This window comes from Notolepis coatsorum (genome assembly GCF_963971535.1).
Source record: "Notolepis coatsorum genome assembly, chromosome: 5".
In the NCBI taxonomy this organism is placed as follows: Eukaryota; Metazoa; Chordata; class Actinopteri; order Aulopiformes; family Paralepididae; genus Notolepis; species Notolepis coatsorum.
The window spans coordinates 204,477,562-204,492,679 of record NC_140169.1 but is presented as its reverse complement, the minus strand read 5'-3'; the positions used below and the strand labels follow the sequence as shown (position 1 = coordinate 204,492,679).

The 15,118-nt window shown below is 42.1% G+C and overlaps 1 protein-coding gene across 1 annotated transcript in view; it reads right to left on the bottom strand.

The window, feature by feature from the left end:
- Window positions 1-2,512: 2,512 nt before the first annotated feature.
- Window positions 2,513-15,118, bottom strand: part of lrrc58b (leucine rich repeat containing 58b) — a 77,661-nt gene continuing 65,055 nt past the window's right edge. Inside the window, exons 2-4 of the mRNA XM_084314779.1 lie at window positions 10,486-10,614; window positions 8,698-8,975; window positions 2,513-4,011 (exon numbers count right to left, since the gene is read on the bottom strand). Of these exons, the coding sequence (XP_084170905.1) occupies window positions 3,818-4,011; window positions 8,698-8,975; window positions 10,486-10,614 (601 nt within the window). The 3' untranslated portion in view covers window positions 2,513-3,817. The remainder of the gene's footprint in view (window positions 4,012-8,697; window positions 8,976-10,485; window positions 10,615-15,118) is intronic.

Below are 15,118 nucleotides of genomic sequence, written 5' to 3'. Positions count from 1 at the left end.
TCTTCTTTTTGTTCAGCCATATTTTCAGTTGAATTTAGCTTGTTTCCAGAAACTAAAAGTAGTGTACTAATGTAAAGATAAGGCCCCGTGTTTGCAGGACTAGCATACACGTCTCCAGAACATGACACTCTGCTGGCGCAGTCAGACATCTTGACATCATCTATGAATGAATGAATGAAAACTTTATTTAACAGATTGCAGAATGGGTACAATACAGTACGGCTCAATACATACAATTGTTAAGGGGATGCAGACCTGAGAAAGACGTTTGTCTTGTTTCCATCAGGGTCCCCCATTTTCAATTCATATAGAATCCAATCCATCAAATCATCTGAATCCAAAACAAAGCACTTGCTTCAGATTGTCCTTGTTTGCAGGTTAAACACCATCACAGAGACTGTGTCCTCTGTTTATACGTGTCTATAATGAGTCTGTACCAGAGAGGACCAACAACAGCCCTGGACATCAACACACACAGGTGTCTATAATGAGTCTGTACCAGAGAGGAACAAACAACAGCACTTGACATCAACACACACAGGTGTCTATAATGTGTTTGTCTCAGAGAGGACCAACAACAGCCCTGGACATCAACACACACAGGTGTCAATAATGTGTCTGTCCCAGAGAGGAACCAACAGCCCTGGACATCAACACACACAGGTGTCTATAATGTGTCTGTCCCAGAGAGGAACCAACAGCCCTGGACATCAACACAGGCATCTGATATTGCAGTGGTTCTCAGCCCGTTTCATGTCAAGGACCCCAAAACTGTTACGGACACAGACCCCCCATTTCATGAGACGTTTGTCTCAGGGCCTCCTGTCTGTTAAGATAGTTGTTGTTACATAATATGACTACGTCCAGAGTTTTACAGCTGTGGGGGAACTGAAACATAGCATCGGAATAGTCACTCTTTTAAAGATTCCCTCATAGTTCTAACTTTTGTGAACGAAATAGTGAAATTAAACTAAAATGTCTCCGAGGATCCCCTGGAACCACTGTGCTATTGTGTCTTTGCAGCTCAGTTTGGTTTGGTTGCTGTGTATCCACGGGAGAATGGAGGTGTCTGGTGAGAGCCCATCCCTTATGGAGTTAATGTTAAGAGTTAATGTTAAGAGTTAATGTTGATGCAGGATTTTCATAACCTGACCCGCCAGATGGTTCGTTACACAGATCCATCTGGGAAGTCGTCCTTCTGAAACTGTTTGGAACAGGGTGGCACATGAATGCCTGACAGAGTATCTTATGAGTATCTTTGCTCGTAGATGTCAGTAGTCCCTAAAAATGACGCAGATTGGTCAGAACCACTGCGGCACTTGCCGCCTGACAAGATCTCTATCGCGGCGACAAGGTTCGCACCTTGCATGGCTGCCTCTGCCGTGAATGTGAGTGAATGAGCGCTTATATAAATGCAGTCCCATTTACCATGCCATGCAAGGTTAGGATTTTTGTCCTGGACTTCTATTGTTTCAATGGGATAGTTTGTGACGTCTTGCTTGGTGGTGTGTTCTGGAAAAAAAACATTTATAAACCAAGTCCAATCCCTCATGTACTTGGCAAACGATGGTGATTCTGGTAACAGGGGGACTACTTAGGCTCAAATGTCCATTTAACCACAGCACCAAATAGGACGTCTCACATAAAAACCTTGTCCTGCGATTTAAACCACAGCACCAAATAGGACGTCTCACATAAAACCTTGTCCTGTGATTTAAACCACAGCACCAAATAGGACGTCTCACATAAAACCTTGTCCTGTGATTTAAACCACAGCACCAAATAGGACGTCTCACATAAAACCTTGTCGTGTGATTTAAACCACAGCACCAAATAGGACGTCTCACACAAAACCTTGTTGTGTGACGGAGAAACAACTCTCACGGTTTGTTTGTCTCCTTTGTAGAGACTTTGACGCCTAATTAGTTGGAAGGATTCTGCTGGAGATCCGATAGCGTCTCCAGCCTGGAGGAGACTGAGCCTTGAACCCAGACCACACACACACATTTAGTTTTTCAGGCACTTGAGAGAGAGAAGATAAACTCAACATTGTTCACATCCTGCCTTTCCCCAAGGAAACTATAAAAGAAGGAAGGATTGTCCCATCACGGTTGTAGCGCATGAACGCACATTGGTGCCAAGTGTGGAAACTTTCAGTTCGGGCCAACATTGAGTTGAATGGGATCAGCCATCTCTTTGTTCATGTTATTCGTACAGGTTATTACCTCGGATGTCAGAATCATCAGCAATTTGTTGCATTATTAACTAGCCAACGTTTGATTTCCTCAGATAGCTGGTATATCTGTTGTATTATCTCCCATAGGCTTCAATAGAACTGGCACCAAAGTCTGGCACCAAGCAGAGCATAGAACGCTGGTATTCTGACGTGATGACCCTTCCTTCTTTTATAGTTGTTAAAAAACACCTTGTCTCACAGAAAATACCTACTACAGTAACCAGTTTTGGGAGAGTCAAAGAAATTAACAAATTACTAAGGTAATTTAAGGTAAGGTATATTTTCATTAAATGAAAGTCCCTTGAGCGCGGACACTAGGAAGCTACCTGAAAACCTACCGTTTCACTGCTCTTTACAAAGGCATGGCCTGCAATTCCGCTTACAAACATATTCTAGGCTTACATTTGGTTCACAGTGCCTTAAAATTATTCAATTTTGATTTATAATGACACAACAGAGAATAATTGTATAAGAATTACATGTATAGCAAATATGGTTTGCAAACTACAGTAACTGCAGGGTCTGCAAATATAAACAAACCCAACTCCCCTGAAACTGCGTAGTTTACCTTTAATAAGGAAGAAGATTCTGTCTCTGCCTAGAGGCTCTACCGCCCTCTGATGGCTGATCCGAGATTAGCACCTAAAACACCACTTGTCAGGACAACACAGCAACGGAGTGATGCAAAAAAAAAAAAAAAAAAAAGATTTGCAATCATGTACTAAGCCTCATCAAGCTAATTTAAAAAAAATTCTAGTCCAACTTTCTCACTGCAAGACGATCCGCCAGCACAATAAGAAAACTTTTACCGGACATATCTAGAGACAAGCACAGTGAGGTTTAATACAAGATAAACTCCCTTACTAAGATGGAGCCGGATTATGACTTTGTCAGAAATGAAGAAAAAAATACTGAAATCCTGAAGGAATAAAAACAAAATAAAAACAGAAAAACGTCATCCCTGTTCTCTGTGGCCGAGAGCTCAGTATCACAGATGTGAATGAATGGTTTGTCTCACGACGACATCGTTTCAGTAATCTCTCTCCTGAACACAGAGGAGGAGCGCAGGGAGGATTAGTCCGTTAAAAACAGCTCCAACCAAACCAGGAAAACAGGATGAAATGAGGTGGATGGTGATGTCTTTTTGGAGACAGGAAACAGTCTCACATTCTGTGTATTAGTATGAGTGTGTGCGTGTGCGTGTGTGTGTGTGTGTGTACAGTATATAGATGTGCGTATACTAAGGTATGGCGTCCAGTACCACAGTGACAGACCACCAGACGTGGGATTCAGAGGTCTAGAGGCTCCTCCCACTTCCATCCGGCCCACCAGTGTCAGACAATCCCACCGCAAATAAATTCCTCTTCCGAACCGATAATGTCTGAGCAGCGCTTCTTCTCCAAGTCTGTCTCTGTCTCTGTCCAGTCTCCCAGGCTGCCCGGCACCACAAAGCAGCACCCGTGAGAGAGACACAGATAAAGAGAGTGTACAGTATATGCACATGTGCGTAATAACGTCCGTGGTCTTCATCAAAACCGCCGACAAGAGGAAGAGGCCTGGACTGTGGCTCAGATGAAGCATCTATCCCAGGAGCACCCTCTGCAGGCGGGCGGCTGGCACGCTGCTCTCGTCCTCCGAGTCTGCGTCGCTCTGGGGGTTGGAGCTGCAGGGGGAGCTGCACTCCGGGGAACACAGGTAGTGCATGAGGGGCAGACGGTACTTCCCACAGAAATCTACAAACTTGATGTGGCGCACACAAGAGTCAAAGTACACACCTGGAGAGAGAGAGAGAGGGGGAGAGAGAGAGGGGAGAGGGAGAGAGGGGGGGGGGAGAGAGATGGGAGTGGGAGAGGGAGGGGAGAGCGAGGGGAGGGAGTGGACAAGAGAGCAGGAGAGAGGGATGGGGGAGGAGGAGAGGGAGAATAAATGGAGAGGGAGTGGAGAGAGGGAGGGAGGGGAGAGGGTGAGAAGGAGGGAGGGGAGAGGGACAGGGTTAACATAGTCAGAAGAATTTCTGTAAATTAATTGGTTTGAAGGCAATATTTTAGATATTTTTTAATATTTAATATTGCATGTTTATTTAGGCTGATGTTTGCACTTGCTACGGTACAGTAGAAACATAACTAACATTAGTGAACTTAAAAACGTCTCAACACTTTGGGTGCCAATCACATGTTAACACGTTTCTGGGTCGTTTTTCCTTTTTTCCGATATTTTGATTCATTATCCATCCAGGGAGCCTGGGCCCTCATTTATCAACAATTCTTAGAAAGTGTTCTATCTTTGTTCTTAACACAATCCCGCCCAACAATGTATATCTCAGTGTTTCGATTCCACCCGTTGTGGACAGAAGCACGGATATATCCGTGGCAAGTTGTTTTGGCTTTTATTCCATTTTAATAACCTATTCAAGGTCGCCAAGCTGCACTGCAGATATACCCTACTCTTTGAATTAGAGAAAGTGCAATACCGGCCAGATCCTCTTAGGGGCGCTATCATGATAATGCAGTGTGCCCTGTGGCAGAAATTGTCTTTTTTTTTGGATCTCTAATGTAGTTTTCTACTCATCTGAAGCGATAGCTATTGTCTGTTCCACGGAATACCTTTTGGAGCGCGGATTTCACTATGCAATAAGGGGATTTATCATCAGCCAATGGACATATCGATCTACCAGATGGCGATCGATAACGGGGAAATGCTCTGGGGGATCCAACCGGTTCATGGTAAGATCTTTTTCACGTAAATTACAGCCCGATCGAGCCTTGTTATGATACGATACGATACGATCTGCCTATGTGGCTACTTAGACGAACACGGTTATTGGTAATCAATAATAAGAAACGACGTCTCCCGCCCCCCCCCCCCCCCCCCTTTCATGCATACATGCTTGAGGATCGTGCCGATCATATGCAGTTTGAGTTTTAACTGTAGCATCTGTATAACGGAAATACCATTAGATATAACGTTAGTAACTATTAGCCCTTTATCTCGCCTTCCAGGAAATATACTAGACCAAATCCCGTATAGCGCTTATATTCACTGCGCTATAAAATGAGAACGTATTGATGAAAAAAATATTTCTTTAAGCCATTTTGAAGGGACGGTTTATGGTCTCAATTGACAATGAGAATGGACAGATAGCAATACTATAAAGTATAGATTTAGCTCTACAAACAGCCCCACGTCTGTTTACATTTGCCGGTCCTCTAGAGATTTATTAGACGCATCCCAATGGCCCCGAATGTGTTAAGCACAGAATTTAGAATGTGTGTACGCACAGAAAAATCAGGATTCATCACACATGCGTACATGGGTCGTACGCACACTCCGTCTTGAAAAATACCATTAAGTTCTACGCTCCACGCTCATGCACGATTTTAAGTATTTGCATATAGCACCGCCCGTAATTAACCATATACGGTAATGGAACACCCCCATGAAATGTGGAAAAATGGACTAAGCCGAGCAAAGCGTGTTATGGGAGAAATACGTGACAGGCTGACAGACATGTACACGTACGGTGATGTTGGATATGATATCTATTAACTTAAAGACCATATTAACTAATAAAGACCGTGCTGGAATATGACTGCCTTTTTCCGTTTCGTTCGATTAATACCCAGGGATTAAAGTTCTCCTCAATTTTATTCCAAATCGCAACAGATTTTCCGTAAATGTTCTACCTGCTGCATATGATTTGTAGAGGCATACAATCTATTTTGATGTCGGTATTGGGTAGCCTATATAAACAATAATACGAGAGCATATACAAGAACAATTAATCTCACTGCCATGTATGATGTTGTAGCCTATACGCCATGTGTAGCCTGCCTATTATGTGATCAATACAAACTTGAACTTGAATTCCATCATGTCTGTGTGCGGGTCTGCGGGAGCAATGTAAATAAGAACGTGCACTGAAAAGTTACAGTATGTAGTTGGTTGATTATTTGTATGACAGTAAGTAAACCCTTGCAAAAAGTATCCGTTTTATTTAATGAATTGAAAACATGCAGCATGCCTTTCCTCCCGGCATGCAGCAATGACATGTATCGGGCAAATGCGCATCACTGAGTGGAATCCCTTTCTATTCACATAACTGCATTTGTGATGGAGCTTTGACAGCTACAGTAACAGTCTATTGCTCGATCCATCTCCAATATCACGATGGGCCGTGCCATGTAGCCTATGTATAGCCTGCCTATGTGATCAATAAAAACGCGAACTTGAATCCTATCATCATCATATTTATATGTTGCGTCTGTCCACTATGTTTGTTACCTTGTTATTCCCCCCCCCCCCCCATATCTATGTAAAGCGACCTTGGGTCTCTTGAAAGGCGCTATATAAAATGAAGCTATTATTATTATTATTGTTATTATTATCACGTCTGTGCGCGGAGCTCACAAAAAAAATATTGTTTTTTTAATTGTTTTAGTCTCAGTGAAGTTTCAACGGAGGTAATCTATTCTAACCAACAAATTGAAGTAGAAAGCATTTCGTTGTGGCCAATCTTATTTGGAAACATGACACAAAATAATAGTATTTCGCTTTTTATTTGAAACAATATTTAATCGCGTTTGGAGGTGGGTGTTCTGCGTCTGCCCCCCCCTGTGCCAAACAAGCAGGCCAACCTCTTGTTCGCGCATGAGCCCGTTATAATTACACTACTGTCGCTATTTTACAATGAACTATAATGAATTAAGGGTCATACAGAAGTTGAACACGCCAGTGTTGAAACTAATGCACGGAAGCTTATTTCCGCGTTGCAGACTGCAATATTAAAATTCTACCACCGGGCGCCAGGTACGCATGCCCTGAGCTGTGCGTAGATATATGCACAAAGTCAAGCACACGTTCAAATTGATAAGTCACACACTTTGCTTAGAAACGATCGTACGCACGGGTTACGCACATATCTGTGCGTAAGCAACGTTGATAAATGAGGGCCCTGGTGTTACATAGGGAGTCTGAGGTCGCCAAAGTGCAATACCGGCCGCATCCAGCTAGACAGCGGTATCGAGCACCCTTTGAAACCTTGTATCTTGGCCTGTGCGTCGATCTAATGTCTCCGGGTAATTTTTTTCGTCCGCAAGGGTTGCGGTTATAACGGTTGGATTGAGAAGAATCAAATGCTCCCGATGCATGATGTGTGGTGGATTATGTTGGCGACACGATGGACATCAATACTTGGAATCGCGATCAGATAATTGGAATATTATTTTTGGGGTACATCCTAGTCAAGGTAAGGGCTATATGATATCAATCTTGCGTTGATCCAAGCATGTCTTCACCTCGATCCGAACGTGTGTGTGTGTAACGTTAGTCCACAACGTATGTCGTTGGTGGCGATCAACGCATCAACCCCCCCCCCCTTCATGCATTCATGATGAAACATAATACCTATGATATAGATTTGATTTGAGAATAATAGCGGGTCCAGGCAAGAAACGGCAACGGTTATAGTATAATACAAGCATAAGGCTATTCCTCAGCATTTCAGGAATTACCCCAGACCGATCTAAAAACATACTTATATTCACCACGGTATAACGTGCAAATGTATGCATGGGAAAATTATCTATTTTTTGTATCTTTTAGCACTCAGTGATTTGTCTTTATTGCTTTAGCAACTTCAGAATGTTACCTTTCAAAAGAGACCAGACCCATGCATGTGCTATAAGTATACATCTAAGCTTTGCAAAAAAGGTATGTAGTCATCAAAAACGAAAGGCCCCGTTTTTGCCTGATGCTTAAGAGCATCACAACTAACATCAGTGAATTTAAGTTTAGTCGTTTTCTAGTCTCATTTGTAGTAGTCTCATTTGTAGTAGTCTAATTTGTAGTGGTCTCATTTGTAGTAGTCTCATTTGTAGTAGTCTCATTTGTAGTAGTCTCATTTGTAGTAGTCTCATTTGTAGTGGTCTCATTTGTAGTGGTCTCATTTGTAGTGGTCTCATTTGTAGTAGTCTCATTTGTAGTGGTCTCATTTGTAGTGGTCTAATTTGTAGTGGTCTCATTTGTAGTGGTCTCATTTGTAGTAGTCTCATTTGTAGTGGTCTCATTTGTAGTGGTCTCATTTGTAGTGGTCTAATTTGTAGTGGTCTCATTTGTAGTAGTCTCATTTGTAGTAGTCTCATTTGTAGTGGTCTCATTTGTAGTGGTCTCATTTGTAGTGGTCTCATTTGCTATAATTGCTGTGTTTTTCAGATGCAAAAGAAAATCGTCCATCAGCTGCCCTGCTCTCTAAATGTCGTTGTCGGCTTGGCCATGTAGAAACCATGCCAGTCGACCCCTAATCATATTATTATGACAAACATAATGTTGTCCTGATAATGTTATCCATTTGATACAATGAGAACACATCTTACAGTACTATAAACATGATTCATGTGTATTATCACTGTTCTAACCAGGGATGGGATTATTAGGACATCAACACACAACATAACATGTCCTACCAGCACACTTGGGGTTGGGACACTTGCTGGCCAGGTCCAGGTAGTGTGTGAGGTTGGAGGGCAGGTCACAGGGCGAGTACGGAACGTTCCGGCTCTTGACGGTACGACCCGCCAGTTCCAGCAGCGACGGGGGGTCATAGGTCATGTCCTTGACGAAGCGCACGACCAGCGGGTTGCCACGAAGACTAAGCTCGTCTAGATGTACCAGACTGAGGATCTCTCTGGGCAGATAGGTCAGCAGGTTGTTATGGAGACTGAGAGAACGTATCGAGTGGAGCCTGAAGAGAGAGGGATGTCTGATCAGAACCTTGTACCTTCAAAACGTCCATAGGTTAAGAATAGAACAACACTGGTTATTTTCCTATACTGTTCCCACATTGTGTGTATAAGTCAGCTTTGTATTATTAGCTTGTCTCACTGGAATGCTGTTGCTAGGGCCCCAAGTTCATTTCCTGTCAGCTATTGTATTGGCAAACCCTGCAACAGGAAGTAAAGAAACTAGAACAGCGGTTCTCAAACTACGGGTCGCGACCCAAAGTGGGGTCGTGGGTAGGTCATTTTAGATTTTGTTTATGTTCTGGCAACATATCTGGCCTAAATATGCTTCGTTTTATAAATGTGTATTTAATGATAACATAGTGCTATAATTCTAATAAATATGCATGATCAAGTTCAACAACATGTGCTTTTATTTTGATATTCCTTAATTCCACATTGAAATTACGCGATACATTAAGTGTGGGGTCACCAAAAAATATCCTAAATAAAATGGGGTTGTGGTATAAAAAGGTTTGAGAACCCCTGATCTAGAAGCATTGCAAGCCATCGATACAAAGAGTTCAACTGGAAAGGATCAATTAAAAAATAATTCCTTCTAAAACTGAGCACCATAATTATCACAGCGCAATTAACGCATATATTTAATCTTTCCATCTCAATGGGCAGATTTCCTAATGTTTGAAAATGGCCCATGTGATTCCTTTACATAAAGGAGATGATTTAATAATTACCGGCCAATCTTCAAATTACCATGCTTAGTCCTGGCATCTTTGGTGAACTATCAACGTTTTACCATTACATTAGTTACAAATGCTACAATATCTGCATTAGACAGGAATAAACACAGTGCTGCAGATTTGTGTAGATCTATCTACATCATCATCATCATCATCATCTTCGTTTTATGTCCTTTTTTCCCACTACAGTGAGGTTGGGCAGGGCGATGACTCCACGCCACTGGGCACGGTTTTGCATTTGATACAGTTGATCATCCTCTGCTCGTACAAAGATGATCTAGTATTGGTTTGGATAGAAAGGCATGTGATTGGTTTCAGAATTATTTGTTTGAGAGTGTGTGTGTAAAGTCAAGAAATGCCCAGTATGAATTTTTGTCAATAACAAAAGGTGTGCCACACAAGGTTACATTTTGGGTCCCATCCTCTTCACCATTTATATCAATGAATTGTCCCTTACTTTAATGGTCGTCTAATGTCAAGTGTGTGTGTGTGTGTGTGTGTGTGTGTGAATACAATTTAGGGATGCCACCTATCAATTAGTGAGTTGGGTTCTTAGTGGACCAAGGTTTTGTTAGTTGATTATTAGTCTATATGTTGTATGCTTTTTTCCATGGTGAATGAGTAATTTCCTGAAAAATGATAGGCACATCTTGGATAAGACCTCGATTTAAAAGAGGTCCCTCTGCATGATTGCATAGGGGAAACATCATTTTACAGATTAAAATCAAAGAATCTAAATTGGAGAAGAGAAGGCGCGTTGCGACGGTCGTACCTGGTGAGTTGTGGCGGGACGCTTTGGATGCGGTTGTCACACAGCACCAGGTAGCTGAGGTAGGGAAGGTTTGCCAACTCTGGAGGGATCGCCGTGATGAGGTTCCCTCCCAGGTATAACAGCTCCAGACTGAGAGACAGAGAAACAACATGGTGTCAGTCACCGTGACATCAGACAGCATATTCAACCACCGTAGAGCCATATGAAATCCGTTTAATTTTTTTCCAAATTCCATTAAATTTTTTTCCAAATTCCTTTTTTTTCCCCCGTTTTATAATTTAGGCACCTTTCGTTTAGTTTATTTAGTTGAATGAATGAATGAATGAAAACTTTATTTAACAGATTGCAGAATGGGTACAATACAGTACGGCTCAATACATACAATTGTTAAGGGGATGCAGACCTGAGAAAGACGTTTGTCTTGTTTCCATCAGGGTCCCCCATTTTCAATTCATATAGACATATATAGTCAAGTTAGACCGCGCTCACAAGTACTCACACTGGGTGCTGTAATCCCATAAAGTTCAGTATAACAAAGCAGGATAGCCGGACCAGCACTCACAGGTTCAATGTTTTTTTAATTGGCAGCCTGAATCAAAGCAGACATGTTTCGGACTAATGTCCTTCTTCAGTGGTATGGCTAGCACTGGAAATGAATTCAAGGTGATGATTAAATACACCTGGCAGGTAAATGACACGGCAGGAAATGACATCACAACGCAGGTGTGCCTATGCAATATGACTAAATGAATGACCTATCAAAATAGAGTACAATCATAATTTATACATATGTATAGATATATCTATATCTATCATCAATAAATATTTATAAACAATACAATACAAAACGAAACAAAATTACCAGAAACTTGATAACATATAACATGCCCTTTCATTTATAGGGCTAATTGAGCCACTTTACTTGAATTGAATTAATTAATTTCAAATTATCCATAGGGCATCTAGTTTGGCAACAAACAACATCTTAAATCAGACCAGAAATAACAATGTGGGAGTAAGGAGGTTAAAGGAAACAGGTTAAGACGTTCTCTTCATTCATACCTTTAGGTTCGATACAATTAAACAGGTGGATATAATAACATTCACGTTGCAGCAGCAGCTTGTGTCTGTCTCCACCTCGCGCTGGCCTGAGTACTAGCTCTAGTCCCATATATTTGAGGTCGTTGACGGTATGCTTACACTTAGAGAAATGCCGAGCTACCGATGACTTGACATCTAAATTCCTCACAGCACATTTGTGTTCACTTATTCTTGATTTAAAGGCTCTCGTTGTTTTGCCCACATAGGAAAAATTACAAGGACATTTTAGCAAATACACCAGATTGGACGAATTACACGTTATCCGAGTCAAAGGACGGATAACGTGTAATTCTATATAGGTATGAATGAAGAGAACGTCTTAACCTGTTTCCTTTAACCTCCTTACTCCCACATTGTTATTTCTGGTCTGATTTAAGATGTTGTTTGTTGCCAAACTAGATGCCCTATGGATAATTTGAAATTAATTAATTCAATTCAAGTAAAGTGGCTCAATTAGCCCTATAAATGAAAGGGCATGTTATATGTTATCAAGTTTCTGGTAATTTTGTTTCGTTTTGTATTGTATTGTTTATAAATATTTATTGATGATAGATATAGATATATCTATACATATGTATAAATTATGATTGTACTCTATTTTGATAGGTCATTCATTTAGTCATATTGCATAGGCACACCTGCGTTGTGATGTCATTTCCTGCCGTGTCATTTACCTGCCAGGTGTATTTAATCATCACCTTGAATTCATTTCCAGTGCTAGCCATACCACTGAAGAAGGACATTAGTCCGAAACATGTCTGCTTTGATTCAGGCTGCCAATTAAAAAAACATTGAACCTGTGAGTGCTGGTCCGGCTATCCTGCTTTGTTATATAGACATATATGACATACATGACATACAGATAGTCAGTACTGCTACATCTATACATTTATGACATACCAGATTTGCAAATACAGTACTGTTTGTGATACAGAAGGAGTCAAGAAAAGGGAGTATATACATTTGACGTAGAAACTGTACATTGGAGGAGGTTGGGTGGGGGGGGTTGGGTACATTGGGATATTGACAACCATACTGGGTAATTTACATTGGAGGTGGTTGGGGGGGGGGGGGGGCCGGGGGGCACACTGTATAAACAAGTAACACTGTACATTGAGGGGGGGGGGGGGGGGAGACACTGTACAAACAAACACAATTGTACATTGAACTATTGACAAAACCATACTAGGTAAATGACTGTACATTGGAGGGGGTTGGGTTAGGATATTTACAGGGGCCAGTGTTGAATTGCAGTCTCCCGTAGGTGTCCCTTGAGAGAGGTTTTGAAAGTGGGTAGTGATCCACATTCCTTTACAGCTTTGGGTAGGGCGTTCCACATTGATGTGGCATAATTGCGAAACGTGTTTAGTCCCTTATTTGAGCCGAATCTGGGTTTAACATGATTTGTGGAGCTCCCTCTGGTGTTGTGATCGTGGTATTCACTGACCTTTGGGAAGTATTTTGACATGTACATGGGTACCTTGGTCGTGTAGTGTATCTTGTAGACCAGGCCCATTGCAAGTTGTTGTACTCTGTCGTCTACTCTAAGCCATCCTAGGTTGTCAAAGTGGGCAGGGGTGAGGTGGGTTCTAGGAGTAAGGTCAAGCAGTAGTCTGACCAGTTTGTTTTGAGATGTTTGTAATTTTGTTTTTAGCGCCTTTGAGGTGCTTTGGTACCATGAGGTGCAAGCATAGTCGTAGTACCCCTGAATGAGTGCTCCTGCCAGAGTCTTCAGGGTGTTCTTGTTTACCAGAGAGGAGATCCGGTACAAGAATAGAGTTCGTTGGTTGACTTTTTTTATTACATTGGATGCCATTTTGTCACAGGAGAGATTAGCCTCTAGGATGGAACCCAGGTAGGTAATTTCATCTTTCCTTGTTTATAAAGGACTGTGTGTACCGACAATAATTTGCATTAAACAAACAGATTTAGCAAGAAGCTATCATTTCTAGTCCTATGTACTGCAACGTTACATAGCTATTTCATCACAATAGTGTCAGTGATTAGCCTCGCCCTCTAGCTGTATCTATTGTGATCACCAGGGATCATCGTTAGAGAGCTGGTGTGTTGCGGCACTGCAGATATACCCTACTCGTGTGTTTTGAAGCAGTGTTTTTCCGTGTTCCTGACATGGCTTTTGGAGAGTGATCTTCGCACGTGTTTTGCGGGTCCAGTCCACGGTATGTTGACAGAATTAGCAAAACACCTTATCGCCGGTCATATACAAGTCATTAGGATACTGCGCTGCTCTGAATTTAGGGCTTAGTGTGGAATTTCTTCCGACGTTAACGTTAACACCGAAGCAGCCAGACACTTCGAAATTGCTGCGTGTTGTGTGTAACACGCTGTAGCGTCCCCGACAGGGGAGGAAATTAGGCCACTTTACTCGCCAAATGCGAGTATTTTTTACGTTTGGCGAGTGATTCATGAAGACCACTCGCCAGTCTGGCGAGTATACAAAAAAAATAAAACATTCTGCAATCACTGCACTGGCAAACGGTGCGCGTCTTCTGAGTGCTCGCTTTAGTTGACAGTGCCACGAGAGCACTGCACAAGACCACCCGCGGACATATAATGTTTAATAAACGTTTGCGCAGTACTGGCCAACCCGCGGACATATAATAATAATAAAAGTCCCGCGGTACTACTAGGCTAGCCATCAGGAGCACTCGCAAACAGATAACGTTAAACACAGCAGAATATGGAAAACAGACAGACTGACCAACGGGGAACTGCATCCAACCCTAGTACAACCATCGAGTATAAGTTACTAAGGACACATTTAAATCAAAGGTGTAATGTTGTCTACTGGAACTGTATACAGTGGTTAGCTTCTAGTTAGCGTTTTAGCTATAGCTGCTTGCTAGCTAACGTTAGCCCCGTGTGCTCAAAGCAGCCAGCTAGGTGTATATCTGTTATGACTATAATGTTTCCAAAAAAGCACCGGACTACGACGTAAGGTTAGACATTTTATTTCATGCTCAAAAGCCCCTGGCTTGCACATCGCAGTCACGAAAGGGGCTAGCTCAACCAGTGCACTGCACAACGTCAACAGCACACCAACCCAACTGACGTTACCACAACACTTCACAGCACTGTCGTAAGACCACCGTGCTGTCTTAAAGGCACAGTGTGCCTACCCAGATGCATACACAACATTGACGCGGCTTGACATACAAAGAAGTAATTATCACAATTAGCGATTTTTTTTGTCTGGTAAAAAATCTGTTTGGCTGGGGAAAAAAAAATCAGATACTCGCCAGTTGGCTGGTAAGCCAAAAAGTTAGTTTCCTCCCCTGGTCCCCGGTCGCGTTTGCTTTGCACCAAACGTTCCATGTTCTCCCGAACACGGGATTTCAGTGCAAATTAGGGCAAATTCTGCAATATTACATGTTTACAGTTGATTCCATTTTTATTGGTCAATTCCGCGATTCCGTGAACGCGGATTTCATATGGCTCTACCACTGTGACATCAGACAGCATATTCAACCACCGTGACATCAGACAGCATATTCAACCACCGTGATATCAG